Below are 27929 nucleotides of genomic sequence, written 5' to 3' on the forward strand. Positions count from 1 at the left end.
TTAATAAAGAAGAGGTTATATTTACAGTTGCTAATGAGTGGTTAATAAAGGGACAAAGAGCCTGAGAAGACGACAATATCGAAACAAGCAGCATTAGGTGTGCAAACATACTTAATTTAGTATTTTGGGGACACAATGTAGAATGTAGACCTTTGGTGATTGTTAGTATTCTCTATTTCAAAAGCACAACCGATTTCCAAAGAAGAGAAAAATCTAACACTGATTTAAAAACACCTTTTTATCGGTTTATTTTTCACTATCCTAATATCTTTGGGATTCTATCATGTTCAAATGTATGCAAATAAAACAAAACCAAGTAAAGTCTGGTAGGATTTTATTTTGAAGGCACTGACTGGATCTGGTGCATGTTATTTTGTTCCCTTGATTTCCCTGAACGCAGCTGCTGGTTTGGCTCGTGCAGCGGTGTCTTTATATGAACACTCTCTGTCCGTCAGTGAACTTACTGCGTGTTTTCTGTCCCTGCAGCTCACAACAGATCCACAAACGACAGCTTCACAACTTCTATCAGCCTCTCTCCCACAGCTGGACTTCATATTGTCAAACTTTCTCTGCAACTGGTGTTTGTGGAACAAGAGGTATGAATATTTCCATATTTATAAATACTTATTGGGTAACATCATGCGACGTGCAGCTCTGCAAACGGGACATCATGCTGAAGTCTCAACTGTCCCTCCCTCCGATGTGTTAATAATATTTATACTGCATGCAACAAGTAGGAGGCCTGTGACTGCCCGTATCAAAAGTAGTCAAACTGGTTACCTGTGACAGAATGCAGGAAATCACTACTTGGACAATGAGATGTTATTTAATTGTATACTTATAATAATACTTAACTGGAAATAATCAGCTTCTTGAAGACTTTGTATATAAATAATATCAGCAAAAGGCCTGACTGCAAATTTAAGACCAGGGATCAAGTGGAATATAATTCAATTATGCAGGCAGTTGGCTGCTTATAATATTATATATTTCACCACAATAATCTTCTAAAACATGCATTTTTACATCTACTAATCTTAAAATATGCACATAACCATATTTGGGTACCCTTGTGAATCCAATATCTGATTTGTTTCTATTTGTGTTTTCTTTAATGTGGTCTGAGAATCAGGCTTTTTCATGTTTAACTGATGTTAATATTAGCCTACTTCAAACAGCACGTATCTTTGTGTAAACATGCGGCTGCTGTCGAAGGGACAGCACTGCTCCAAACATGCTCCGTTGGATAACCAATGCGTTATTACCGTCACTCGTGCATTAAAAAACACACGAGGATGTAAACACTTGGAATACAGATGTTACCACAAATGATTTGGTTTGTTATAGCTTTGCCTTAATTAGATTTAAACTTTTAAGGATTCTTTGTACAGTCAGAAGTAGTAACAAACCAATTAGGAGACCAGGTTTCAATGCAGCTACCAAGCATGTGTTTCACTCGTGTTTTTAAAAATTAATGACGGGGTGTTGTCAATAATAAGTGTCGGATAAATAATTCATATTTATTGTAACTTAATGGGTGTGGGAGAGTGGTGGGATTGAAATGGAGATTTTGATTTGTCAGCATGTGTGTATATATCGTTACTTCAATTGGAACCGAATGTACATGCTCTGTATGACTTGCTTTTGTAAAAAAAAATAATTAGAAAATCCATAAAGGTATTCTGTTTATATAAAAAAAGTAAAATAAATGTTTTTATATATCATAAAACTGCAATATTCAAGCTTATCCATTAGGATGAGATACTACAATGCCTAACCAAAAACTCCACACATTGCCCATGGGACTAATAGGTACGAAAGAATATACAGAAGGAATATACAGTAAATAACCCACTGTTGACTCTATACATTTGAGCTTTTTATATAAATAAAGACTTGATATATTTTTTTTAATGACACCTCTGATAATGGATGCATTTATAAAGGTGTTTTTTTTAATGGTTTACAGTGAAGAGAGAAAAAAGGGAAAGATTAGAAGTTGACTTCTTGTTGCTTTTACATGAACGGTAGTGTCCTTAAATACTCAAGTGCATATTAAAAGTACATTTGATTAAGATAGTAACAGGGACACTATTTGCACTGCTTATGGAGGCATAAGCAGTGCAAATAGTGTCCCTGTTACTATGTAGTTAAAATAAAAGGCACCATTAAGATTTGATTGACCCAGTGGCATGGTAACACGCCAGCCAGGAAGGTGTGGTTTGTTCTGACGTCTTTGGGCCACTTTCCCTGAGCCGCTGTCAAGTTTACATGATAATATAAGACGGGAACTAACACGAATCCTTCAAAATAAAAGTTACACATAGTTCAAATACAAAATATATCTCATTAGTAGGTTTTTGGGGGAGCCACCTTGACATTTATTCAAAAATATATTTGTATTCATGCCATTTCTTTACAAAACTCATTTACATGCAGCATATTTTAGCATTTCAAATATTTGTTTCATCTGGCAGAGTCGTTTGGTAGCATTGGCAGTCTCTCATTCATTATCACACTAGAGCAGTTACTTAACTCTCCTATTGTCTCCGTGTCCCCCCCCTTACTTTGGTGTTCACGGTCAAATGTGAACGGCCCTGTTTTAACTGCTATTACATTAACCCAAAAAACATTAACCATCACCACATTTCATTTAACACCCTATCAAACTGTAAATATGGTGTCAGACTACTGGTACACATGAAACACTGCAGTACATATACAAAGAATAGACACTGAACATGTATTGCGTGTGCCAGGTGTGATGATTTTATTGCACACAGACAATCAGCTCTCTGTGTGTGTGTGTGTGTGTGTGTGTGTGTGTGTGTGTGTGTGTGTGTGTGTGTGTGTGTGTGTGTGTGTGTGTGTGTGTGTGTGTGTGTGTGTGTGTGTGTGTGTGTGTGTGTGTGTGTGTGTGTGTGTGTGTGTGTGTGTGTGTGTGTGTGTGTGTGTGTGTGTGTGTGTGTGTGTGTTCTAGCATTACTATACTTGTGGGGACCTACATCTGTTTACATAGTCACGTGTGGGGACTGGCTTCCCTTATGGGGACAAATTGGAGGTCCCCATAAGGGAAATAATTTGTGTGTGTGTGTCAGGGGGGATTGGGCACATAAGGGGGAGTATACATATACATATACAGTATACACATTAAGAGTATACATGTGGGTATGTGTGTGTGATCTGATCCGGATGGTTACTAATTCCTTTTCTTTATGGCGGTCATTTTACCGGGAACACCATGGGTTTTACAAAGTTGACTAAATCATCCAAAATGCAATGAAAGTGCTGATCAGCAATTTTACATGTTCAAATGTCTGCTGTGAAGGATATCATGAAGCCTGAATGCAATCTAATGTAAAACTAAAAAGTTATGATGAATGAAAGTAGTGAATCGGTCAGATTTGACCCGAAGACAACAGGAGGGTTAAAGGTATCAAGCAAACTTTATTTAAACATATATTTAATAAAGAAGAGGTTATATTTACAGTTGCTAATGAGTGGTTAATAAAGGGACAAAGAGCCTGAGAAGACGACAATATCGAAACAAGCAGCATTAGGTGTGCAAACATACTTAATTTAGTATTTTGGGGACACAATGTAGAATGTAGACCTTTGGTGATTGTTAGTATTCTCTATTTCAAAAGCACAACCGATTTCCAAAGAAGAGAAAAATCTAACACTGATTTAAAAACACCTTTTTATCGGTTTATTTTTCACTATCCTAATATCTTTGGGATTCTATCATGTTCAAATGTATGCAAATAAAACAAAACCAAGTAAGTCTGGTAGGATTTTATTTTGAAGGCACTGACTGGATCTGGTGCATGTTATTTTGTTCCCTTGATTTCCCTGAACGCAGCTGCTGGTTTGGCTCGTGCAGCGGTGTCTTTATATGAACACTCTCTGTCCGTCAGTGAACTTACTGCGTGTTTTCTGTCCCTGCAGCTCACAACAGATCCACAAACGACAGCTTCACAACTTCTATCAGCCTCTCTCCCACAGCTGGACTTCATATTGTCAAACTTTCTCTGCAACTGGTGTTTGTGGAACAAGAGGTACGAATATTTCCATATTTATAAATACTTATTGGGTAACATCATGCGACGTGCAGCTCTGCAAACGGGACATCATGCTGAAGTCTCAACTGTCCCTCCCTCCGATGTGTTAATAATATTTATACTGCATGCAACAAGTAGGAGGCCTGTGACTGCCCGTATCAAAAGTAGTCAAACTGGTTACCTGTGACAGAATGCAGGAAATCACTACTTGGACAATGAGATGTTATTTAATTGTATACTTATAATAATACTTAACTGGAAATAATCAGCTTCTTGAAGACTTTGTATATAAATAATATCAGCAAAAGGCCTGACTGCAAATTTAAGACCAGGGATCAAGTGGAATATAATTCAATTATGCAGGCAGTTGGCTGCTTATAATATTATATATTTCACCACAATAATCTTCTAAAACATGCATTTTTACATCTACTAATCTTAAAATATGCACATAACCATATTTGGGTACCCTTGTGAATCCAATATCTGATTTGTTTCTATTTGTGTTTTCTTTAATGTGGTCTGAGAATCAGGCTTTTTCATGTTTAACTGATGTTAATATTAGCCTACTTCAAACAGCACGTATCTTTGTGTAAACATGCGGCTGCTGTCGAAGGGACTCCCCTGGTTTGAACCCTGGATCTGACGCTGGATCCGTACCACGTTTTAAATCAATTATTTAACCCACCAAAGTGCTCCAGTCAAACAAGAGATTGCATATGTTATACTTACTTTGGATAGACTAAAACTGAAGTAAAGTTTGCACAAACCTGTTTCTATTTAGAGATATGTTTTTGTCATTTGTTTACTCTGAGTGTGCTTTCAACGTGTTGAAGTGTGGTGAAATGCAGGGCTTCTAAAGGTTGGGAAATGAAAGAAAACAAGTTTAATGGTGTTTTAAACTTTTAAGATGTTGTACTGGGTTGAATGCCTGGCTTTTACATTGTTAGAAGGAAATTGTTTCTTTACATTACATTTCATTTAGCTGACGCTTTTATCCAAAGCGACTTACAATAAGTGCATTCGACCAAGAAGATACAACCTTGAAGAAAACAGAATCATAAAGTACATCAGGTTTGATAGAGCCAAGTATTTCAAGTGCTACTCAATGGCTTTAGATAAGCCAGTCCTTTGTTAGTCTATAAGTGCTTTGTTAGTAATTCTATCGCTCGAAGTGGAGTCGAAAGAGATGAGTTTTCAGTCTGCGCTTATTTCTCACTGCCATTCAGAAGAAAATCAAAACGTATCAAATTCATTCTAACCCGTCTGTACAATCACAAAGAAAATGTTTCTGTGGTAGCAACACTTTAATTAGTTTTATTTTTTATTAAACAAGTTTAGAGAGAAGACATTACAGTCAAGATTGGTTGTCATATTTGTTAGATGAATAGAAAACGTGAGTGCAGTGAGGGTGCATTCACACCGAATAGTCCGTTTTCTGGAGCACACCAGTTTGTTACATTGTTTCATTTTTCAGAAGGTTCGGTTTGCATTCGGTTAAACTCAAACGGACTATAAACTTTAAACACAAGTCATGTGCACGGTAATGCTGTTGGACCATTGGTCAGACATCAGCGGCCCCTACACACGGCGGCGTGCGTTGCCGCTTCAACGCTTCTGCCCATTCACTTTGAATGGGGTGACGTCACGATTCGCCGAACTGCATTGTGGGAGCAAAGCGTAGCTTCTCTCGCGGTGCTCGCTGCAAAAGGAGAGCAATGTTCTACTTTTGCCGCCTCGACGGAGGCGTCAGCCAATCAAATCCCGCGTATGCAAATCTGACAGTACAAGCACTAGCCAATCAAACCGCGTGTGTGTTGGGAGAGCCAGACCGCACTTATTTGCCATATGTCAAAAACTGGAGGAGAAAATGATCGTGGCGGTAGGGAATCACCCGGTACTCTATGACCAGTCCCTCTTTACATACAGGGATACAAACCGGAGGAGCCAGGCATGGGGGGAGGTGGCAGAGACAGTGGGGGACACTGGTAGGTTTTCGCTTGTTTGGGGAGTTTATATCCAGTGTACTTCCTTTGAATGGACAGCTAGCAAGCATAGACAGTATATTTAGCCAGCATGGATGTAGCATGAATGCTTTGCTTTGTATGTCCGGGGCGGGACATTCATGTTGTTGGTCGTGTTGCTCGCGTTGACTCCCCAAGCTCAAGACACGCCCACCGCCAAGCGGCAATGCACGCCGCCGTGTGTAGGGGCCGTAAGGGGGTAAACACGCAAATCCTGGCAATTTCTACCGGAGCCTCCGCCATGGAGCATCGGCACTTTCGGCAGGTTATTCTCATGCTGCTGTTAATCTGGAGGTCAACAGACACTAGCGGCTCGCGCATATTATATAGACAACGTCCGTTAAAAAACATTATAGCACATAATGAGAGACGTTCTGCAGTGGAGGGGCGTTTCACCGACGACAGGTGTTCTTACTTTTATGTAGTTGACGGAGAATTTTTACTTTACACGACACTGTTCAACACTTAAAGATGGGGTAGGTAATTTCGGAGAAACCAGCTCGAGTGCTCTAGAATTTGAAAATACACAACCGGAAAAAATCTGCGACTTCCTTACACACACGAACGCGCACATGCCCAGATGGAAGGCTGACAGGCAGGTAGGCCATCCAGTTACTTTAGCCGAGCCGGCTCAGATGATTGGTTGTACTTTTTACAGTACTACGGCTTCCACAGATGACATTTGTTATGGATTTTTTGTCAAAGCACTTAAGGCGAGACACGGCAGGCAAAAACATCGTTTTTCAAGTACCGGTCAATTTTGAGATTTTGTGCTATTTTGATTCTATAACATGTTTTCTTTCAGGCTTTTGGAAGGAAAACGTACAAAATACACATTTAAGTGTTTATTTGACTATAGTTTGTCTATTTGCGTCTGTAGATTTCTCCTAAATTCACCAAAATGTAGCTTTCTAACGTAACATAAAGTACCGCGACCGCTGTGTGCACCATGTCAACAGAGGTATCGTTGGAAAGCTGTGTCTCTCCTGCACAATCTCATCGGATCCAAATATGGTCATTTCCTTTGTATCAGCAACCAATCGTGAAAGCACAAAGGGGTCTTAAACCAAGAAACGAAATCTCATTGGCTGCTGTCAATTTCTGACAACGTGATTCGTTCAGATGCGTCACGTGGTGTGCTAAAACACTTCCTGGTTAGCTTTCTGCTAGAAATTGAAATCTCAAAATGGCAAAAGAACGGCGAAAAAAACGTTCACAGAGAAGACGACAACAATTGTCACTTGCACGAAGCAAGGTTATACAAAAAACAAATGACCCCGAACATGAAATACCTTCACGGAGTGCGTCGATGCGCAAGCTGTCATCCAAAGAACAGGAGGGTTTAGCTAGCGCCTCACTGCAATCTTTAAAGGTCATTTTTTCTCCTACTCGGAGTTCGAAATTTCAACTTCAGTAGCACGTAGAGACACCAAACCTTCCAGTTATATTCCTATCAATATTATGAAGGCTTTTACAGAAGGGTTTGTTCATATATAATTCATAGCCTGAATTATACAACATTGTATACCTAAAAACATGGCGAAAATGGATATTTTAGGGCTGTTGACAGTATTCTGACTGATTTATGGAGTGATAAAAAGAGATATCCAATATCCCTTCTGTAAAAGCCTTAGATGCTAATCTGACTACAAAATGAAACAATAATTTTGAATCTGGATTTATCCAAAGTTCAGATTTCGATTCCTGAAATGTGTTAAAATATGCGCATATTTAATTAGATAATGGATCATTTGCATATTTAAACATGCTATTTCAGAAAACTTGTAATACAAAAAACAATTACCTTATTGTAATTAATTAACTGGAGAAATTTTTAGCTGATACCTTTTAAGTTAAAAAAATTACCCTATTCACCTGGGGTGTCTCGCCTTAAGATATTCATTGCTATCGATGTTAAGAGCATTCTATGGAATATAACAAAAAGTGTATCTCGAGCCGGTTTCTCAAAATTACCTACCCCACCTTTACAGTAATTCTGCTTCACTCTTTAACTAAACAACCGCGGAAGTCTTGAAAGACTCTTTCGCTAAAGATTTTGAAGACATCCGCGTTCTTGTGACACGTACGTAAATACTGCGCTTCCTATGTTTTGGTGCGGACTGCGTTCACACCAGCAATGAACCGCTCCAGAGTTTGCAAGCAAGCGCTTCGAGACCACCTATGTTAGCGGACCAGAGTCCGGTTGTTTAGTTCACTTAAGAGGTCTCGGACTGCGTTCACACCGACCCAAATGAACCGCACCAAGCGGCTAAAGGCACCAGGGTTCGATTCAACCGGACTATACAAGGCAGGTGTGAACGCACTCAGCATTTACTCAGGATTACAGGTCAATCAGTGTCACTTTGTCTTTGCCTAAAAACAACAATGATATACCCAACAAAACTTCCACCGTTTATAAAGTATTTTTAATTACCCAGATCTTCACATATATTTCAGACCAAACATTTCTTCAGACAGAGTTCATGACCTCTGTGTTGTGACATTCAAAAGGCATTTGCTGATAGTGTGATGTTGTCAGATAGGTGTTGATTCAGGTTATTTGGATACTGTTTTTTAGTTTGACGTATTTCATTATGATGCATTGAGGTGGTAAAAACATTAAACATATTTTATTATACAGCAATTTAGTAAATGCTTAGTTGATTCAATTATATCTGGTGAAACACACATTCAGGAAACATATCAAATATCATGCAGCTTTTTTATACAACATTAAATGTGTATTAAGCATGACATGAACACATGAATCTCTTGCTGTCAACTTGAGGTTTTTCTGCAGCGGGGCGACCAATTCAATGAGATTTTTCACATTCCCTGGCGCTAACCACCACTCGTACTCCCTCCCTGTGTAAATTAAGGTACGTCTCTTTCTGCAGAGCCGTTGAACATCCGTTTCCGCCTGATGTTAGGGAGGCAGTGAGGATTTGGATGGGAAAACGACATGGCCTTGAGCTTTTGTTAGAAGGCATGCCTCTCTGGCTAATGACCAGAAACCGGTCTGTCCCTTCACATTTCGCTTTATTTGGCTTTGAACTTTGGCCTTATGTTGGAGGAGATGCATGTTTGGTTCATGTGAGATTTCTTTGTGTACACTGCAGGCATTCGTTTGTAGCTAAATGAATCTGCCCTTAAAAAACCAAAACGTTTTAACTGCATCTTTTTATAAAAAACCTCCATAGAAATAGTCTCATATTTACTGCAGTGACTGGACCCAGGTTAGCTACGGCTAGCTGGTGAGGTAGCCTTAGCCAAAGTTAATCCTCCAACTTTTCATTTTTCCTACGATTTAAAATTGTATTTTTGATGCTTGTTGTTGTTGTTGTTGTTAGTATTTGAGTTTCTATCTCACATACCTGAGACGGTAGCTTAATCAAATTATAATGGAGGGGAAAAAAGTAACTGAATGCTAACTAGCCTAGCTTAAATCAGAAGCGCTAGCTGCTTCCCGCCTCCGTAAAAATGTGGTTAAGATACCTTTTTAAATTGCATATTTAAATATATAGTAACATTTAGAGTTAATAGACAAGGGTGCGAGTTCAAATAGAAAAGAGAGATCTGATAAAACAACAAATTAGTAGATTGCTAAAAGCACGAGGTGCATTATAAAGTAAAACAACATTTTAGGCTTTATGAAAGGTTATAAATTGGTTATACTCGGCATATAAAAAACAGTTTTTTGTCATTGTTTCTTTAATAGAGAAAATGTTTATTCTTCAGCTTCTTTGTGACAGGATGAGCAGCGTTGTAGAGGAAATTTGGGAGTTTTTCCTTTTAAATGAGCTGCCAGCGGCTGGGGATTGATACAGTAAGGAGGTTTCAAGGCAAGGTCAGCGCTTCAAAGGAAACAACAACTTTTCCACATCTGCTTTACCCTGTAATGGTTATGAAGCAACTAAATCTTTCCACAATCTGTTTTATAATCTCTTACCTCTCTTATCTCATTTGTTTTAGTAGTCTGCTCATTGGCTTCGGTGACAAGGTCATTGGAAACTCCATGAAACTATCAGCACTCTACTTTTTTAATTACCTTTAGGTTAGGTCTTATTTCTGTTGTATTATTGATCGTAGGGCTGCATGTGTTGATAAGCCAGTGCATTACTTTATAAAATCAATCATTCCCCATGAGTCGGGCCGAAACAGATGAGCTGCCAGGCGAGATTATTAAACCTCAAACGGAGAATTGCTTCAACTCTTTGATATCGTGGAAAGTCATCAGTCTAGATCTCAGACATGATAAACTCTAAGAAGACGAGGGTAAAGCCATCTCCCCGCTGCCAATAAACACTCGTGTTATCATCCAGAAATGCTGCTGTTACAGATTAGAGTAATGCTTTTTGTATCCACAATCGTGCACCACAAGTCTAGAGTTTTCTCTTTTCTGTAGTGTTTCATAGGTGCATGTTAAGCATCCCAAAGTTCCCTGCAGATATGTATATCGTTAACATTAAAAACCTTAAAAAAGTTGCTACAGCAGATGCAATACAGTATGTAGTAACATTTAAAATTGTAGTTTGTAGATGCTAAATGCTTATTTTGTATTCACCACTTTATTTGTCAGGTTCAAGACATTACTACAATACATTACACCTAATTAAGGCGACACTATTCAAAGCAACTTACAATAAGTGCAAGGATTCAAATTCAGAACAGCAGCCACAATCCTAAAACACATTAGCTTCAAATATCAATTTAAGTGCTGGTGCATTAACTTTAAACAAGCGAAACCATTTAAAGTCTTTTTAGATTGTAATGGGGTAAGCAAGTGTGTGTTTGTTCCTTAGATACAGTTAGAGAAAAATGCATTATAAATCTTTAACTTATAGGGTTTGTCAAGTGAAATAGGATTGTTGTCTCCTTCCATGTAAGTGTGTAGTGAAATAAAAAATGTATTTCTCACTTGTTTTCAAAACATCAAAGTACAATAATGGAAGAGTATGAACAAAATGTGTCCATAAATATTTTATCTTTGATATACAGCAGCTTGTCATAACTTTCACGTACAATAACTCAAGTAGTAGCTGGAGAAATAAAAACCTGACGACGAGAGTAATGATCAGCACACATAAATACCTCCTTTTCCCCAAATGTTTCCCCAGCTGTTAGAGTGGTTTCTCCGATAACATTTTAATGTGTTATCGTAAAAAATAAGGACTTAGCTTTAGTGCTTTTTTGTTGTATCCATTATAATGAAAGTTCACCTGTGCCTTGATGCGGCTTCGCAGTTTTATTTCTGCAGTGCTCATTTTACGCTCTGCGCAGCACAAACGGCGGCTTCTCTTACGGATTATTGGGTTTGTTGGCGAGACGAACATAAATTGTCTCTCAGCCATTTGGGAAGATTACCAGAGCCGTGTTCTTCTGGGTGAATGATGATTTTAAGAAGTGAGTCGAGTGCCAGGCAGGGGGAGACAATGTGTACCAACTCTGACTGAAGACAGACTGCTGCAGAACAGGAATGATTAACTTATCTGGTGTCGTAAGAGTAAACCAACATGTGTGCGTGCGCCTTTGAGTGTGTGTGTGTGTGTGTGTGTGTGTGTGTGTGTGTGTGTGTGTGTGTGTGTGTGTGTGTGTGTGTGTGTGTGTGTGTGTGTGTGTGTGTGTGTGTGTGTGTGTGTGTGTGTGTGTGTGTGTGTGTGTGTGTGTGTGTGTGTGTGTGTGTGTGTGTGTGTGTGTGTTGTATTTATTGATCTACCAGCTGTCTGTCTAAAGAACATTATAAATTCTGCCGTTGTATTTACGCTTGTTACTTTTCAGACTCTGAATCTGAATTTCTTTGAAAGGAGTCAAACTCCACCTTGAAGCGGTGGTATTTGAATGCAACTGGAAGCCTGGATTTTTACATGTATCCACTCTACTTATAAACATGATCCATATCCTTAATGTTGCATCAACATTAGATTGATGACATGTTTTCCTTTAAGGTATTGACCGTAGAACGCCAGAACATTATATATTTAATGAACATTGAGAATCATTTTCTTTTTATTAAATTACATTTTGTTGATGGGGTTTGATTGAATGTGTTTAATATAGTGTTTGAACCTCCATACATTTAAAAGAAAAATATTTGTAATACTTTTTTTACTGATCTAAAAAATAATGCACAAATAGGAAATGTTTAATTGTATAATGGAAAAAATATTTTTAATGAATACAAAATCTGGGTCAATATTGTCAAGTCATTTGTAAATTAAAAAATGTCTTCACCTACTAAATCTGTATTTCTTTGACAGGGTTGAAGTCACAATTTAATTTAGAGACAAATATAAATGTTGCCATATTATATCATCTCTTGAATATAAAAAAACTTCACATTAGTGTTGTCCAAAAATATTATCGGATATATTTGAATAAAACAAACTGTATATCATGTCATTATATTGCTGATGTGATGAGACGAGGTACAACCTGAGATATTGAATTTTCTTTGAAGAATTGCTGGTACCACTTTACAATAAGACTACCCTTATAAAGGGTTTACGAATAGTTTGTAATTCATTTATTAATTAGGTTGTGAACACTTTAAGTCTTTAATAAGCTTTTATAAGACATGAGATAAACAGGGCGACTGACCGGGTGCTTGCCAAATAGTGAGCCCACATTTATCTGTACTGCCAAGTCGTATATTGGCTACTTGGCTTACTTCCTCTTCGTCATCAGCCAGCATCCTTGGTATCTGTTGCTCACCGAGTTGATTCTCGCCAATATAAGGCTTAGTCATCTTGCCATTTAGTGAGCCTGTGTTGATGTATGAAAACTATGTTAGAACTGGTTTATAAATGGTTCTTAATGATTAATAAAGTGTTAACAACCTAATTATAAACCATTTATGAATCCTTTATAAGGGTTGTTACGTTCCCTACTGGACTAGGGGAACCAAAGGGAAGTAACAAAATACAAAACAAACCGGGCAAGAGAAAAAAGGAGAAGAAACCGGTTTGTGAAGCCACAAGATGGTCTTTTAATTGATCAAAGAAAAAGGGCTCAGCAGCCAACTGGAGACAATGACATACAACCAATACAAATGAGGGAGGCAGCGTAACAGTTGACAAAAGGTTTATTTTGTCTAAACCCCGAACCGAACGGACATATAATAGAAACACTCTGTTGGTGAGGAGGAGGAGGAGGAGGAGGAGGAGGAGGAGGAGGAGGAGGAGGACGACAAAGGAGGAGGACAAAGGAGGGGTGGCAACAATCCGCTAACCTAGTGTGTCTAAACATTAGTTAGCTACGTGGTGAGAAATGTACAGGGTACCCCAGACTTACCTAACTCCTCCACCTCTCAACACACACACTTTCAAAAGGGCCAGACAATACAAGGAGCATGAGTTGCTAAACACGGCAGTCTATTGCAGGCTCCTCATCAGCAACAGGCCCAGAGGAGAAGGAGAGCCTTTCTCAGGTCCTTTATGGAGGCCCTGATTGGGGATTGGGAGCACCTGAGGGAGAGGCTGCACCTGGAGACAATCAGGGGGAAAGAGAGAGAGACACACAAACAGCCACCCACCCACTCAAACACCCACTACGGCACGTAACAAGGGTAGTCTTATTGTAAAGTGGTACCGAAGTGCTAGATGCAGCCTTCCTTAAGCGACATTTAACGATGCGTCACCTCCGCAGTTCATAACAGTATTTGTTTCTTTTTTTCTCTCGTCTCCCAGGTGGAAAGGCTTGCCACACATCTGACTCTTAATGATGTCAGACTCCTGAAGTGGACAGACTTTCGTCGGGATGATTTCACAGCAGGTGATTCACTCCAACACTTCACAGTCAGTGAGGTTGAATCAGCCGCAGGTGTTATTAAAGCCATCCATCATTCTGGGAGTCTAAGTGATCACCTGAGTGACACTAAACACCCCCGCTCTGTGTAGGTAGATCTGCTGGTTTAGTTTGTATGGCCATTTCTCGTTAATAAGACACCGGGGGATAACTCCATCCTACACTCCTATCTTTTATCGATGATGTGGAAAATCTTGTGATACCGAGATCGTCTGTAATCATGATGACCGCCGCCCTCTTTCAAGAGAAGGAGCATCCCCTCCTCCAGCTGCAGGAGGTGGACTCCAGTCGAGTTGGATGTCGCACCCTCCCTCCTCCCCTCAGGGCCTCCTCTCCTGGGTTATCCATGGAGAACCAGCCCATCTGCATCCCCTCCCCGTACACCGACATCGGCCACGACTTCCCCCCCCTCCCTTTCTACAGTCCGACCATCTTCACGTACGCCGGGCCGGGTATCTCCGACTGCCCCTCTGTCCGTCAGTCGCTCAGCCCCTCCTTGTTCTGGCCCAGTCACGGCCATGTGGGGCCCCTGCACCAGGCCCAGGCTCGGCCCCCCCAGCCGGTCCAGAGCCCCTGGGTGGAGCTGCGGGACGGCGTCCTGACGACCAGGTACATCAGCATCCCTTTATTCGTCCCACAGAGGGGAACTTTGCATTTGTTACAGCAAGAAAAGAGCCAAAGGCAGCTTGATATTAACCAAGAAGCATGCTTAAAATGGTGCATCACTTCTCGCTCTTGTTTAAGTCAAATAACTCACTTTAAGAGAGAAGAGAAGAGACTGTGCCTATCACAATTTCCTAGAGCCAAATTTCTAATTTGTCTTCAAATTGCACATTTTGAAAGTCAACAAATCGAAATTATTGACAAACATCGGTTTATCCACTTACTGATAAATAGACAAACTGTTTGAGACTAAGTCTTCAAAGTTGCGTTCTAGACCCAACAGTTTCCCTTACGAGTCAAAATATAACTTTTTCCAATGTGAAAAGATACTATTTTGAAGATTTCAAAGCTAAAATGCACAATAGTTGCAGCGGATGTAAATCTTAAGAGCCAGGCTCCTCTTACAACAATCGACTCAAGACATAAGAACAAGTAAAAATAGTACTAGAGAAAAGTGACGCATTGTGTAAATAAATGCATGTAAATTAGAATGAGATAAATAAGATTTCTCTCATCACCTCAAGTGTTCCCTGCGAAACAAATGCTGCAATAATCTAAAATAATCAGTAGTCACTCTCCAGATCAGGTGATAATGAATCATTAGAATGCAACATGCAGCACACTTCATTAAAGTGCCCTGCATGCTGAGGCCAGACTTCATACTGAGAACTGACTTCTTACCGAGAACTGATTGTATTCCTTGTGTTCTTTGAAATGACGACCGTTTCTCTGTTAGTAAGAGTGTGAGGAGGCGTTCTCAGGAGAGCGAGGAGGCCGTGGTGTCGTCCGGAGGGAAGGCGGACCTCCACTTCTGCGCCGTGTGTCACGACTACGCCTCGGGCTACCACTACGGCGTGTGGTCCTGTGAGGGGTGCAAGGCCTTCTTCAAGAGGAGCATCCAAGGTGAGACTCAAACACACCGGGTCTTTGAGTGTGTGATACGCAACCAAACAGGGGTGGCATTATGTCAGGAGCACCAGTCTCCTGAAGATGGTTCCCTCACGTTCCCAGCACCTCCACCTGCAGTGAAACATTCTATTTGATCCAGAATATGTCAATATCTGCTTTATGGAATAGATGAAACCCTCTTTAATGGTCAAAGGTCTCGAGTCCTTTTTTTGTCGTCATGTTCTCTATTTTGTGCTTCTCTTTGTTCCAGGACACAATGACTACATCTGCCCGGCGACTAATCAATGCACGATAGACAAGAACCGCCGCAAGAGCTGCCAGGCGTGTCGCCTTCGCAAATGCTGTGAAGTCGGCATGACCAAGTGCGGTAAGTGTCTTTGTTTTCTCGTATTCATTTTGAATGTGTGTTTGTTTTCTCCTTCTGTTCCCATCAAGGTTCTTGCCTTTTCTCTTCCTGAAAGGAGCCAGAAACTGTCTCCAGTCAGGATATTTATTTCATTATTTTTAAAGCAACCTGCTGTAATGGGTGTCATCAGTTCCCCGCGGCTTAGTTTTCCAAGAATGTCCTTTTCCCTGAGCAGCAGCCGGGAGAGTTGTTGTTTATTTCCATGTGAGTTTGATTTGTTCAACAGCTGTATGGAGAGGAGTGGCTTTCTGTGGCTGTGGAGGAATTCAAGTCATTCATTCTATATTCATTTATTTGTCAGTATAGTTAAATGCCATGGGTAGATCAGATAGTGTTTGGTTCATTGCGTAATTTTCATCAACAAGAGGAAAGGAAGGAAGGACCTGCTCAGAAAAGTCGGCAACTATCTGGTGAAAATGTTGGAGCGTTTAGTAACTAGAGAACCAGACACCTCCCTCAGGACTTAGTGGAAACCATAAACTACGGCTAACTGAATCGACATGAAGCTGAAAAAGAGATTTATTGGACTTGAATTAATCGGGGTCGGAAGTAGGACTCGCAGTAAATGGTTATAACAGTCATTATCTGCTGGATGATTTAATAAGCAACTGTGTTCTTATCGGTTCACCATATTGTGATGATGACAGATGATTATGTTCACAGATTGATATTGTTCTGCCTCCAAGAAGCCAGATATATCAGTTTTAGCAGGTTTTTAATAGAATTTAAAACATGGCAATTTACAAAATATGTAAATATACAGTATCAATCAATGTTTATTTATATAGCCCAATATCACAAATGTTACATTTGTCTCAGTGGTCTTCACAGTGTTTACAGAATATCAGTATGACAATACAACACCCTCTGTCCTTAGACCCTCACATCGTACAAGGAAAAACTTCCGGAGAAAACCCAGTTTAAAGGGAAAAAATGGGAGAAACCTCAGGGAGAGTAACAGAGGAGGGACAGACGTGCAATAGATGCCGTGTGTAAATTGAAAAGATAATACATTTGCAACATAGGTAGACCAAATGTTTGGAAATGCATGTGTGTATAATAGGAAGATGAATCCACGAGGATATCCATCCAGGACCTATGATCCAGGACCACAGCCACGACTCAAGATCCAGGGCTCGCGATCCAGGACACAGGACCGCAGGATCATCCATGACTCCGGATCCCGGCGTATATAGACATCAAAAAGAAAGACATGTGGGGAAGCTGTGTTAATCGGAACATGAGAGTACACAGGTATAGACAGAGAGAAGGACGAAGTAAGATGTCCCCCGACAAACTAAGCCTATATCAGCAAAACTAGGGGCTGAATCTAATCAGCCCTAACTATAAGCTTTATCAAAAAGGAAGGTCTTAAGCGCACTCTTAAAAACGGATAGGGTGTCTGCCGCCCGAACACAAACTGGAAGCTGATTCCACAAATGTGGAGCTTGATAAGAAAAGGCTCTGGCTCCCATTGTACTTTTAGAGACTCTAGGAACAACCAACAACCCTGCATTCTTGGAACGCAATGCCCTAGTAGGACAGTAGGGTATAATGAGTTCTTTAAGGTAAGATGGCGCCTGCCCATTAAGGGCTTTGTAGGCGAGAAGAAGAATTTTAAATTCTATCCTGTGTTCTATAGGGAGCCAGTGTAAGGCAGCCAGAACAGGAGTAATGTGGTCCCTTTTCCTAACTCTGGTTAGTACACGAGCCACAGCATTTTGAATCAGCTGAAGCGACTTGACTGACTTCTTGGTACTCCCTGATAATAAAGAGTTACAATAATCCAGCCTAGAAGTAACAAATGCATGGACTAGTTTCTCTGCATCGTTTTGAGGCAAGATATGCCTGATTTTTGCAATGTTACGTAGATGGAAGTAGGCGGTCCTTGAAATTGATTTTATGTGGGCGTTAAAGGATAAATCCTGATCAAATATAACACCAAGATTCCTTACAGTCTCACTGGAGGCCAAATTAATGCCATCCATAGTTGGTATATCTTTAGATCATTTGTTTCGTAGATTCTTCGGGCCAAGTACAATAACTTCAGTTTTGGTCGTGTTTAACATCAAAAAGTTTAAGGTCATCCACGTTTCAGTCCTTAAGGCAGTCTTGCATTTTATTTAGATGATTAATTTCATCAGGCTTGATTGATAAATATAGTTGAGTATCATCCGCATAACAATGAAAGTTTACAGAATGATTCCTTATAATATTGCCTAACGGAAGCATATATAATGTGAACAAAATAGGTCCGAGCACTGAGCCCTGTGGCACTCCATGGCTAACTTTGGTTTGCGTGGAAGATTCATCGTTAACACGTACAAACTGAGAGCGTTCAGATAGATAGGACCTAAACCAGCCTAAAGCAGTTCCCTGTATGCCAACTAAGTGCTCTAGTCTTTGCAATAGGATATCATGGTCGATAGTATCAAATGCAGCACTGAGATCGAGCAAAACAAGAATAGAGACAAGTCCTTTGTATGAGGCTATTAGAAGATCATTTGTGACTTTAACCAGAGCTGTCTCTGTGCTATGATGTGTTCTAAAGCCAGACTGAAAATCTTCAAATAAATCATTGTTTTTTTAAGTAATCACACAACTGTTTTGCGACCGCTTTCTCAAGAATCTTTGAGAGGAACGGAAGATTAGAAATAGGTCTATAGTTGGCTAAAACCTCTGGATCGAGGTTGTGCTTTTTAAGAAGCGGTTTTATCACTGCTACTTTGAATGATTGTGGAACATAGCCTGATAATAAAGACATATTCATAATATTTAATAAAGAAGTGCTAATTAATGGAAACACTTCCTTCAACAGCTTAGTTGGAATTGGGTCTAACATGCACGTTGATGGTTTAGAAGAGAGAATCATTGAATTTAATTGTTCAAGGTTTATGGCTGAAAAGCATTCTAGCTTACTATCTAGTGTAATATTAGAACTTACGTTTCCGGGAGCTGTTGATAACACTATACTGGTCAAAGGCAAGAGGTCATTAATTTTGTTTCTAAGAGTAACAATTTTATGATTTAAAAAAAGCACATAAAAGCATTACTACTGAGTGCTATGGGAATAGAAGGCTCAATCGAGCTGTGGCTCTCTGTCAGCCTGGCTACAGTGCTGAAAAGAAATCTTGCATTTATGAGTTATGTTTCACAAATACAGAGTGTATAGTGTGATATGCAGTGCTGGAATGTAATTAAGTACACTTACTCACTCACTGTATTCAATCACTCAATTGTTTTGAGTATTTCCATACTACTTTTTTAATAATGTATTTGTTCTTAAATGTCGCACTTTGAATCGCCACATGCTGAAAAGTGCTATATAAATAAAATTGCCTTGCCTTATTGCCTACTTATCCACTACATTTCAGAGGCAGGGATAACAGTTTTTACTCCACTAAAGTTATTTAACACTCATAGTTACTTTTTATTATGTTACTTTTACAAAAATTATATGACGGTTCTGTACTTCTAATAAACCCAGTTTTTCTAAAAGTGTCTACAATTGGTACCACTTTGAAAAACAATGTATTATCTTTTAATATTATATTTTGTATTGATTAATTAAATATTTTAATTATTAAACATGTGTTCCATGTATTCTGCAGTAATAACAGAATCATGTAACGTCTTTAATAATGTGAAAAGAGCGAAAACAAGTACTTCTACTTTTGATATTTTATGTACATTTAGCTGATAATACTTCTCTTCTCGAATAATATTGACTGTAGTATTTCTCCACTTACTTTAGTAAAGGATGCTAGTATTACTCCCTCCTCTGGATATATGCCAGCAGTAATGTGAACATCTGCTTTATGTCAGGTTTGCGTAAGGAGCGTGCAAACTGCAGGAACCCCCAGACGAGGCGAGTGACCCGCCTGTCCTCTGAGAGCAGAACCAACCTCCCAAAGGCGCTAAACGGACCAGTGGTGGTTTTAACAAACGCACCCCTCCCTCCGGCTCTGACCCCGGAGCACCTGATCTCCATAATAGTGGAGGCGGAGCCGCCGGAGATCTACCTGATGAAGGACATGAACCGGCCGCTGACTGAAGCCAACGTCATGATGTCGCTCACCAACCTGGCCGACAAGGAGCTGGTCCACATGATCAGCTGGGCCAAGAAGATCCCAGGTGGGTGTGGGGGTGCAGGGAGACTTATAATAGCATCAAGGAATATGAAAGTCTCCTGGAGTTATCCGTACTCTTGTCCTATTAATTGTGCTTATGTTTTCTATCACTGTGTTGATGTTCTTTCGTTGTGCTTATGAGTTTTAAAATGTGCTACCAGGTCCTGCATATGGGAGTGGGCACGTCTGGCTAGATCTGTCACATATCCATGGAGGACTCAAGTCCCTTCTCAAATAAATAAACAAACATTTAATTGGCATTACATTAAACCACCTTTTAAATTCCTGGTACATGTGAACCTACCTGGCAATAAACCCGTTTCTGATTCTTTTCGTCCTTTGGATTTAGCTGCACACTTAATGCACTGCCCTGAGTAATAATAAAATACTAATTATCTTAACTCTCGGCAAAAAAAAGAAGCAAATCAATAATTGTGCTTATGTTTTCTATCACTGTGCTTATTTTTCTATAATTGTGTTTTTTGTTCTACAAATGCCATCCAACTGCCAGGTCCTGCAGATGGAAGTGAGCATGTCACATTACCATAACGGACTCGAGTGCTATTGTTAAAACATATCGACTGTCCCTTCTCAAATAAAGAAAGAAACATTTAAATGGCGTTACATTAAACCACCTTTTCATCCATTCCATGCACACTTAATGCACTGCCCTGAGTGACGTATTAATCCTCTCATTTAACTACAAATGAGAAGATTTCCCAACTTAAAAATAAAGACTTCCTCACTTATGATAATATTCAAGTCACATAAGAGTTGAGAAAAAACCAGCAGCCGTTTTAGAGACATGTCTATATAAACATCAATGTGTCTGTATAGAACATTTGGACCTTTCTCAATTCACTTACTTCCTGGTAATGGTAGCTGCTTACTTCTCTAGTTTTCGTCTTTTTTGAGTCCAGAATTAATATATCGACGGGTTTTCTTTAAGCTATCATAGAGCATATTAAGTCCAAGATAGAGAGTATTTTTAAAGAAATAAAATGTTGTTTATCTCATCCTCCTGCTCATGTCTGCAGAGCGGCTCTATCTGGACTCTGTGATTGTCTCCGCTTTATTGAGCATGTTAGTCGGGTCCGTGCTTCAGACTTGTTGTCTGCACAATATTAACGTTTTGAACAAGTGCATGCTTCAGGATATTTCAGCCTCCTCTTTGCTTCAAGCAAATAATATGACACAGGAACCACAGGGTCAGTATTTACACAGCCCTGATTTGGGGCATAATACATTACATTGCAATTGTGTTTAAATTAGTGCTGAAATTAACAATTGTTTTCCTTATAAAATACCTATGGTAATTTCCCATAGCCGAATAAAATGATCTAAACCGCAAAGAAATGTAACAGTCCTATAATCATCAGAAATCCTCTCATTCCTAGCAAGTATGTGGGCCTTTTTGCATGATGGATGACTTCAGCACCCAGTACAGCTTCACTATTGGCACACAGTCAATATTTGATCCTGTGTGTCCTCAGGGTTTGTGGAGTTCGGCCTCCTGGAGCAGGTGCACCTGCTGGAGTGCTGCTGGCTGGAGGTTCTGATGATGGGGCTGATGTGGAGGTCCGTGGACCATCCAGGGAAACTCATATTCTCCCCCGACCTCAGCCTGAGCAGGTACCCCCCCCCCCCAACACCTCACATATCTACTGCTTCATTAAAGGGACAGTGTGTCATTATTATCTTGAATATTAGGGCTCTCAATCACTTATAAAGGCACAACAACAAACAGCTGTTGATGTAGCTTGTTTGATCCAACAAGTGTAACACTAACCGCCGTCCACAGAGAGGCTAGCTACCATGATCGCACACTTGACACAGTTAAAATAGTATATTTAATGTTATTGCTTTGGTTAAAACACAAACTGTCACTTAGTCACTGAAACCATTCCTTTTTAAAATCGCTCTTGTTGCAGGTTTTAGCCTCTCTTACTGTACATGGAGGTGTTAGCATAAATATTGGCCTATAAATAAGAAACAGCATGTTAAAGATAATGCCATTAGATCATGTGTCCACTAGAGCTGTTGCCATTCAATGTATTTACTTTCTATTCTCTATATAGATGTTTCCATCAATAATCCGTCATTTCCACACACTTTTATTTTGAAGAATCTAAATCTGAAAATCACTGGAAATGTGTTCACTCTTCTTTCAAAGGATGACTTATACACCTTGTATGGGAGAAGTCTACTGGCAGCGACATCATGATCCCTTTTATTGTCATATCTCAATGATCAACATCAGTATTGGTTTTCAACAGAAAGAACACCGCGTGCTCGGCTCTGACCTTTGGACCGTTTTAAAGCAATGATGGAGCATCCACCCACAGTCTGATTTGAATCACCTTGTTAATGATAATGTGGTTTCATTTCCTCCTAATTTAGGAGAGAGAACTGACGACTCCACCACAGTGTGTCATTCAGAAACTGCAGCAGCAGCAGCTCTGCCTTCTTACGTGCTCGCATTTAATTTAAGGGAGATTTCTGTTGGTGCTCAGCCGCTTCTGAAGCCGTTACAAAGTGTCCTGACCTCTCTCACTGCACCACCCCAACACTTCCTTTGTGGGTTCTTCATCAACACAGCTAACCAGTGAAAGGATGCAGTGCATGCTCTGTAGTCCACAGCTCAAAGGAAAAAAGTATCTGTCAGTGTAGGATGCAGTAGTTAGGTAATTAACACTAGTAAGAGCTTTAAAACCGCAATGTAAACTACTGTTGTACAAGCTAAAGTCTGGCATTAAGACATTCAGAAACATGTTAAAGTAGAGCAAACAGTAACATATTGAAAGTACCTGTAATGCAGAATGTTATGTTGTTAACAGATAGCTTATATTGATTCAACATCATCGTTGTGTTTTTAAAATGCATCACATATAAACTCATGTTTTTTAAGTAAGATATAATTCTCTAGATCAGGGATGGGCAAATGGTGGCCCGCGGGCCGCATGTGGCCCCCACCTCCTCTTTTTTCGGCCCTCAGATTAATTTCTAAACGTAATTAATTTTTTTTAACTTGTAGTACTGATACCGTCCACTAGACTCCTAGTTATGTCGCGAGCTGCGTACATGATTTCAAATACCGCAAAAATAATCTGTGACGCATTTGTGTGTATTGTGTTTGTTTCCCGGGGAAACCCTCACAAGAAACACCGGTTGTTGTTATGTCTGCTGTGACGTATCTTGTAATTATGCTGTTACAAGCTTCAAAGCTGTATTTATCATCTGAATTTGGCGAAACAAGTTGAATATTCTTAAAACCAAGACTTTGTTTATTTGAAATCAGATGAAAACAAACTGTCACGGACCCTGCCGTGTTATCTATGATTACTACGCTATTATTACGCTTTTCATTCATAATTTCAGCGGGAGGGAGGGGGAGTGGCGCTGAGGAACAGCAGAGTGCGGGCTGACAGGTGTCTGTGTTGACATTCCCCTTAGTGTGGAATAAGGAGAATGCAGAGACTGGTTACAAGTGTTTTAGGTTCAAGTTAGACAACTAATGTCTGGGTTAGGGTTCATGACTTCATGTTTATGTCATCTAATGGTTAATCTCAATACACACACATTTTCCGTGCTTTCCAATAGTTTAAAATAGTTTTATTCCACTGTTTAATAACCTGTTCAATACAAACATGCCACTTGTAAAACTACATTTCTGTGAACTGATATTTGTTTAGTGAGCTTATTAGAGGATGTTCCCATTTTTTGGGGATGTTCCCTTTGATTGTAAAATGTCAATGAAGATGTCAGACTTAGTATATTTGTTAATAATTACATACAACACATGGAATTTTTGTGTGTGTGTGTTCTAACTGAATCTGCGGTCCCCTGGTGGCCAGTACATCAATTATGTGGCCCCCACCACCATCTTCTGCTCTTTGTGCAGCTTTACATTCAATCCTTCAATCACAGATGTGTCACAAAACCGAGTCATCCCAGGATAACTTGGAGTCATGCAGGTTTATCTGTCTAATGTGCCAACTAATCAAGTGTCTGTTTGATAAATATCTGGCTGTGTTTGTGTCCGGCAGAGAAGAGGGGAACTGTGTGCAGGGCTTCTCAGAGATCTTCGATATGCTGATAGCTGCCACGTCCAGGGTGAGAGAACTCAAGCTGCAGAGGGAGGAGTACGTCTGCCTCAAGGCCATGATATCCTCAACTCCAGTAAGTGTGTGTGTGTGTGTGTGTGGTGTGTGTGTGTGTGTGTGTGTGTGTGTGTGTGTGTGTGGTGTGTGTGGGTGGTGTGTGTGTGTGTGTGTGTGGTGTGTGTGTGTGTGTGTGGTGTGGTGTGTGTGGTGTGTGTGTGTGTGTGTGTGTTGTGTGTGTGTGTGTGTGTGTGGGCGTACACAGTTATAAGGCCTCCTTTATGAGCAGTCTGCTTCCTCTCCTTGTTATGATATGTGTGTAGGTGAGACAAGGAGATGTGTGTGTGATTTGGTACGTGGATTCACAGCTGAGTGTTTGATCGGTGTTACAGCATTTAATCTGGTCCGAGCATGAGTCTGCACATGGTTGGCCTGGGGACGGGCTAAATAACTCACCGGTGAAGCCCCTAATGGGAACACCGTGTGTTATTGGAGTGTCTGAGTAACAGCCTGGCTGAGTGAGGGCCGGTTCAGAGTCCTCTCCGCTGAGCAGAATCAACGCACAGTAATTAACGTCTGACTCATGTTCCCGTTTCCCTCCACTAGCGTTTTATGTCCATCTCTTTTGCCCATTTGAACATTTACAGTGCTGACAAAAATTAAATATCTCTGTGAACCAGCGTTTAAGCAATTCAACAGTTGTTAATCCTTTTCAGAGAATATAAAAACAAAATACTTTCACCAGCTGCAGTGTACTCATGCTTCACTCTCTGCCACTTGTAGAAATCTCTTACATTCATTGGATTCTTTTCAAAATATGACTTGAAATATAACAAAATGAAGGTGAATTAAATCCACAAATCATCATAAAGTTGTTGGTCAGTTGAAAAACATGCAGAATTCTCCAAAGGGTTATATTAAATGAAGCATTACCTGTTTATTAAATTAAATATGTCCGCCTCTGTGTGACAGACATGTGCCTGATCTCGTCAGAGGGCAGCGAGGAGCCTCAGAGTCGCTCCAAGCTGCTGCGGCTCCTGGACGCCGTGACGGACGCTCTGGTGTGGGCCATCGCCAAATCAGGCCTCCCATACCGCCAGCAGTACACCCGCCTGGCCCACCTGCTCATGCTGCTGTCACACGTCCGCCATGTCAGGTACAAAGACCCCATGTCAGAATGTCCTGAATGCAGGATTGATGATGTACTTGAGCTAAAATACTGATTTTGTGATAAGGTGTCCTTTTGACCAAATCTGTTTGAGGGATATGCATCTTAAAATATTGCAGTATTAAAATAAACAGACCTTTTCAAATATCCAAACGTTTTAAATACAAAACAATTACTTTTTCCTTGATATTTTTCAACAGACTATACTATTACTTTTTTCATTATATTTTCGACATGCAATACTATGACTATTCTTAGTTTTTATTAATTGTTATAAAAAATGAGTAGGAACTAATCTCGTAATCAAACCTCACAATGTTCACTTTACTTCTCTCTTCCTTCCCGCTCACCTTGCAGTAACAAAGGCATGGACCACCTCCACTGCATGAAGATGAAGAACATGGTGCCTTTGTACGACCTGCTGCTGGAGATGTTGGACGCCCACATCATGCACAGCTCCCGCCTGCCCCCCCGCCCCCAGCCTGGGGACCTGACAGAGGTTCCTGATCGGCCCCCGAGCTCCCTGTCCAACACCTGGACGCCTGGCAGCACCGGGGGTGGAGGTGAACCACAATGAATTCACCGCTTTGCACATAGTTCACAAGACTGATCATTTTTTTTACTGGAACATTCTGCTGAATTCTGTGGAATTCACAGGGGAAACTTTGACACATGCTGCACTTATTGTAGTGAACTCAACTGTGGAGATTTCAGATATTACTCTGCAGACAGACTGAACTTGCTGTTTCCTTTGTGTTTCTAATAATTACTATTATATACATTATTCAGTCAGCAGCATTAGTTCTTGCTTACATTTGCAATTCATGCAATATGTTAATACAAAGATTCTCTCGGGCTGAGCAGCTTATTTCACATCAGATCATTTTCATATTCATCGTCCATGTCTGGTGTTATTCTGGAGGTCCAACAGAGGAAGCATTGGACCAAAAATGACTGAAGAAAACAACCGGGCCAAGAAAAACAGATAGATCAACCGCCTGTTGTAGAAAAGATAGGCTTGAGTCATATGATGAAATACGCCTACATGAGAACAAAATAGATAATAACTATACCTACAGCTTCTATCAAGGTTGCTGCTATTTATTGTATACCTCTTGATATATATATATATATTGGGTTTACAGTGTTGTTATAAACATGTTTAAATACAATGATATGTCAGGTATTTAATTCACAGGAAGACAAACATTCCCATCTAGTCATTTCTATAAAAACGTTTTTCCATTTTCCACCTAAAGGAACTGTTTAACATTTTTGATAAATGCGCTTCTTAGCTCGCTTGTCAAAAGTTAAATTATAAGATCGATCCAACTTTCAGGATAAAAACGTCGCTGGAACTGTTTAGTTTAGCTTACCATAAAGACTAGAAACAGCTAGCTAGCTAGCTAGCTATCAGCAACTCTAAAACTCACTACTTAATATTTAAAATATATCTTTCTTATTGAATCTGTACAAATACAAACAAACAATGGGACACATTTATTATTTGTACAGATTAATAAAATGTTTGTTTATAGTTGCTGTTAAAAACGTGTTATGCTAAGCTAAATGGCTGCTAGCTGTAACATAATTAGCATACAATCTTCTCATCTCACTCTTGGCCACAAAAGGCAAACAAGTGTATTGTATTTCCTGAAATGTCAAACTATACCTGTTTTACAAAGTCACATAAACCTTGAGAAAAGACAATATATTTACATTGTTAGCATTTAACAACTATAGCTCCTGTATTTCGACATAGCTGTTGTTCATAGCGGTTGTTGCCAAAGACAAACAGTCGTCTTGTTGAACATTTTAAGTCTTTTTTTTACAATTCAGTATAATAGGATTTACCCATCAAGCTTAGAAAATAGACTAGTGAAGCCACTTAAAGACATTGAAAAGAAATGGAAAAGCAGATTTTGATTGTAACAAGCAGATCGCCACTAGAGGGCGCTGTACAGCACACACACTCTGCATATGACTCAACATGTCTGCGCACAGTCTGCTCGTCACAGACATCCCCTCTTGTTTTCTGAGAAGAAGATCACTACTATTGCTCTTAAGACAATTGCACTTCTCAATTTTAGCTTGAAGAGAGTTATTTTTATATTTTAGACCTCTCTGTTGTATACATTGTGAGCACAATCATGATTAAACCACCAGGATCACTGAGTGCGTTGTAAATATGTAGACTTTTAAACCTCCTCTCCATGAACCTCTGTACTCGTTCAGTCCTGTATCTTTTCCTCTGGTCACACTCTGTCACCACACACTGTATTTTCACTGTATTATGACTACATGTACTTGGATTGTAAGTATTTTCTTTACTTGTTTTTCAAAAAACAAATTCATGATGTGATGGTCGTTAAAGTGCTGAACGCTATTAAAGCTAGTAAGTGAACCTTGAGATTTTTTTAAAGGAATTTAAACCCTTACAAGTGCACTTACTCTGAGTAGAATATGCTTTATTCATATACAAATATTCCCATTACCTACAACTTGACATGAAATGTTTTCTTTTAATATTGAACTGTTTAGTTTATTGGAAATATTAGTAAAAGGTAAGTTCCCCCCCTTTAAACACCGTGGCTTTGCACTGGTGACTCGATTTAGTTTGTGTATTTCTTGTTCCAAATTCACTTTTTTAAGGCCTCTTCACTGA

At 39.8% G+C, this 27929-nt stretch overlaps 1 protein-coding gene across 1 annotated transcript; it reads left to right on the forward strand.

Annotated features, from left to right (window-relative positions):
• The first annotated feature begins 418 nt into the window (after nt 1-418).
• On the forward strand, nt 419-27674 carry LOC117439593 (estrogen receptor beta-like). The gene is made up of 10 exons (XM_034075564.1): nt 419-596; nt 3949-4058; nt 13771-14497; nt 15288-15454; nt 15711-15827; nt 19692-20000; nt 21490-21628; nt 24043-24179; nt 25069-25252; nt 25622-27674. Exons 3-10 carry the CDS (start codon nt 14109-14111, stop codon nt 25839-25841), a joined length of 1662 nt encoding a protein of 553 aa, XP_033931455.1. The 5' UTR covers nt 419-596; nt 3949-4058; nt 13771-14108; the 3' UTR covers nt 25842-27674.
• The last annotated feature ends 255 nt before the right edge of the window (nt 27675-27929 follow it).

The sequence above is a fragment of the Pseudochaenichthys georgianus genome, chromosome 24 (genome assembly GCF_902827115.2).
Source record: "Pseudochaenichthys georgianus chromosome 24, fPseGeo1.2, whole genome shotgun sequence".
Classification (NCBI taxonomy): Eukaryota; Metazoa; Chordata; class Actinopteri; order Perciformes; family Channichthyidae; genus Pseudochaenichthys; species Pseudochaenichthys georgianus.

Bases quoted from the DNA above. Each gene is read 5' to 3' on its own strand.
- LOC117439593 (XM_034075564.1), top strand. From the start codon at position 14,109: ATGATGACCGCCGCCCTCTTTCAAGAGAAGGAGCATCCCCTCCTCCAG. The intron at 21,629-24,042 runs GTACCCCCCCCC...TGTGTCCGGCAG, and splicing joins CCCGACCTCAGCCTGAGCAG to AGAAGAGGGGAACTGTGTGC. The intron at 25,253-25,621 runs GTACAAAGACCC...CTCACCTTGCAG, and splicing joins TCACACGTCCGCCATGTCAG to TAACAAAGGCATGGACCACC.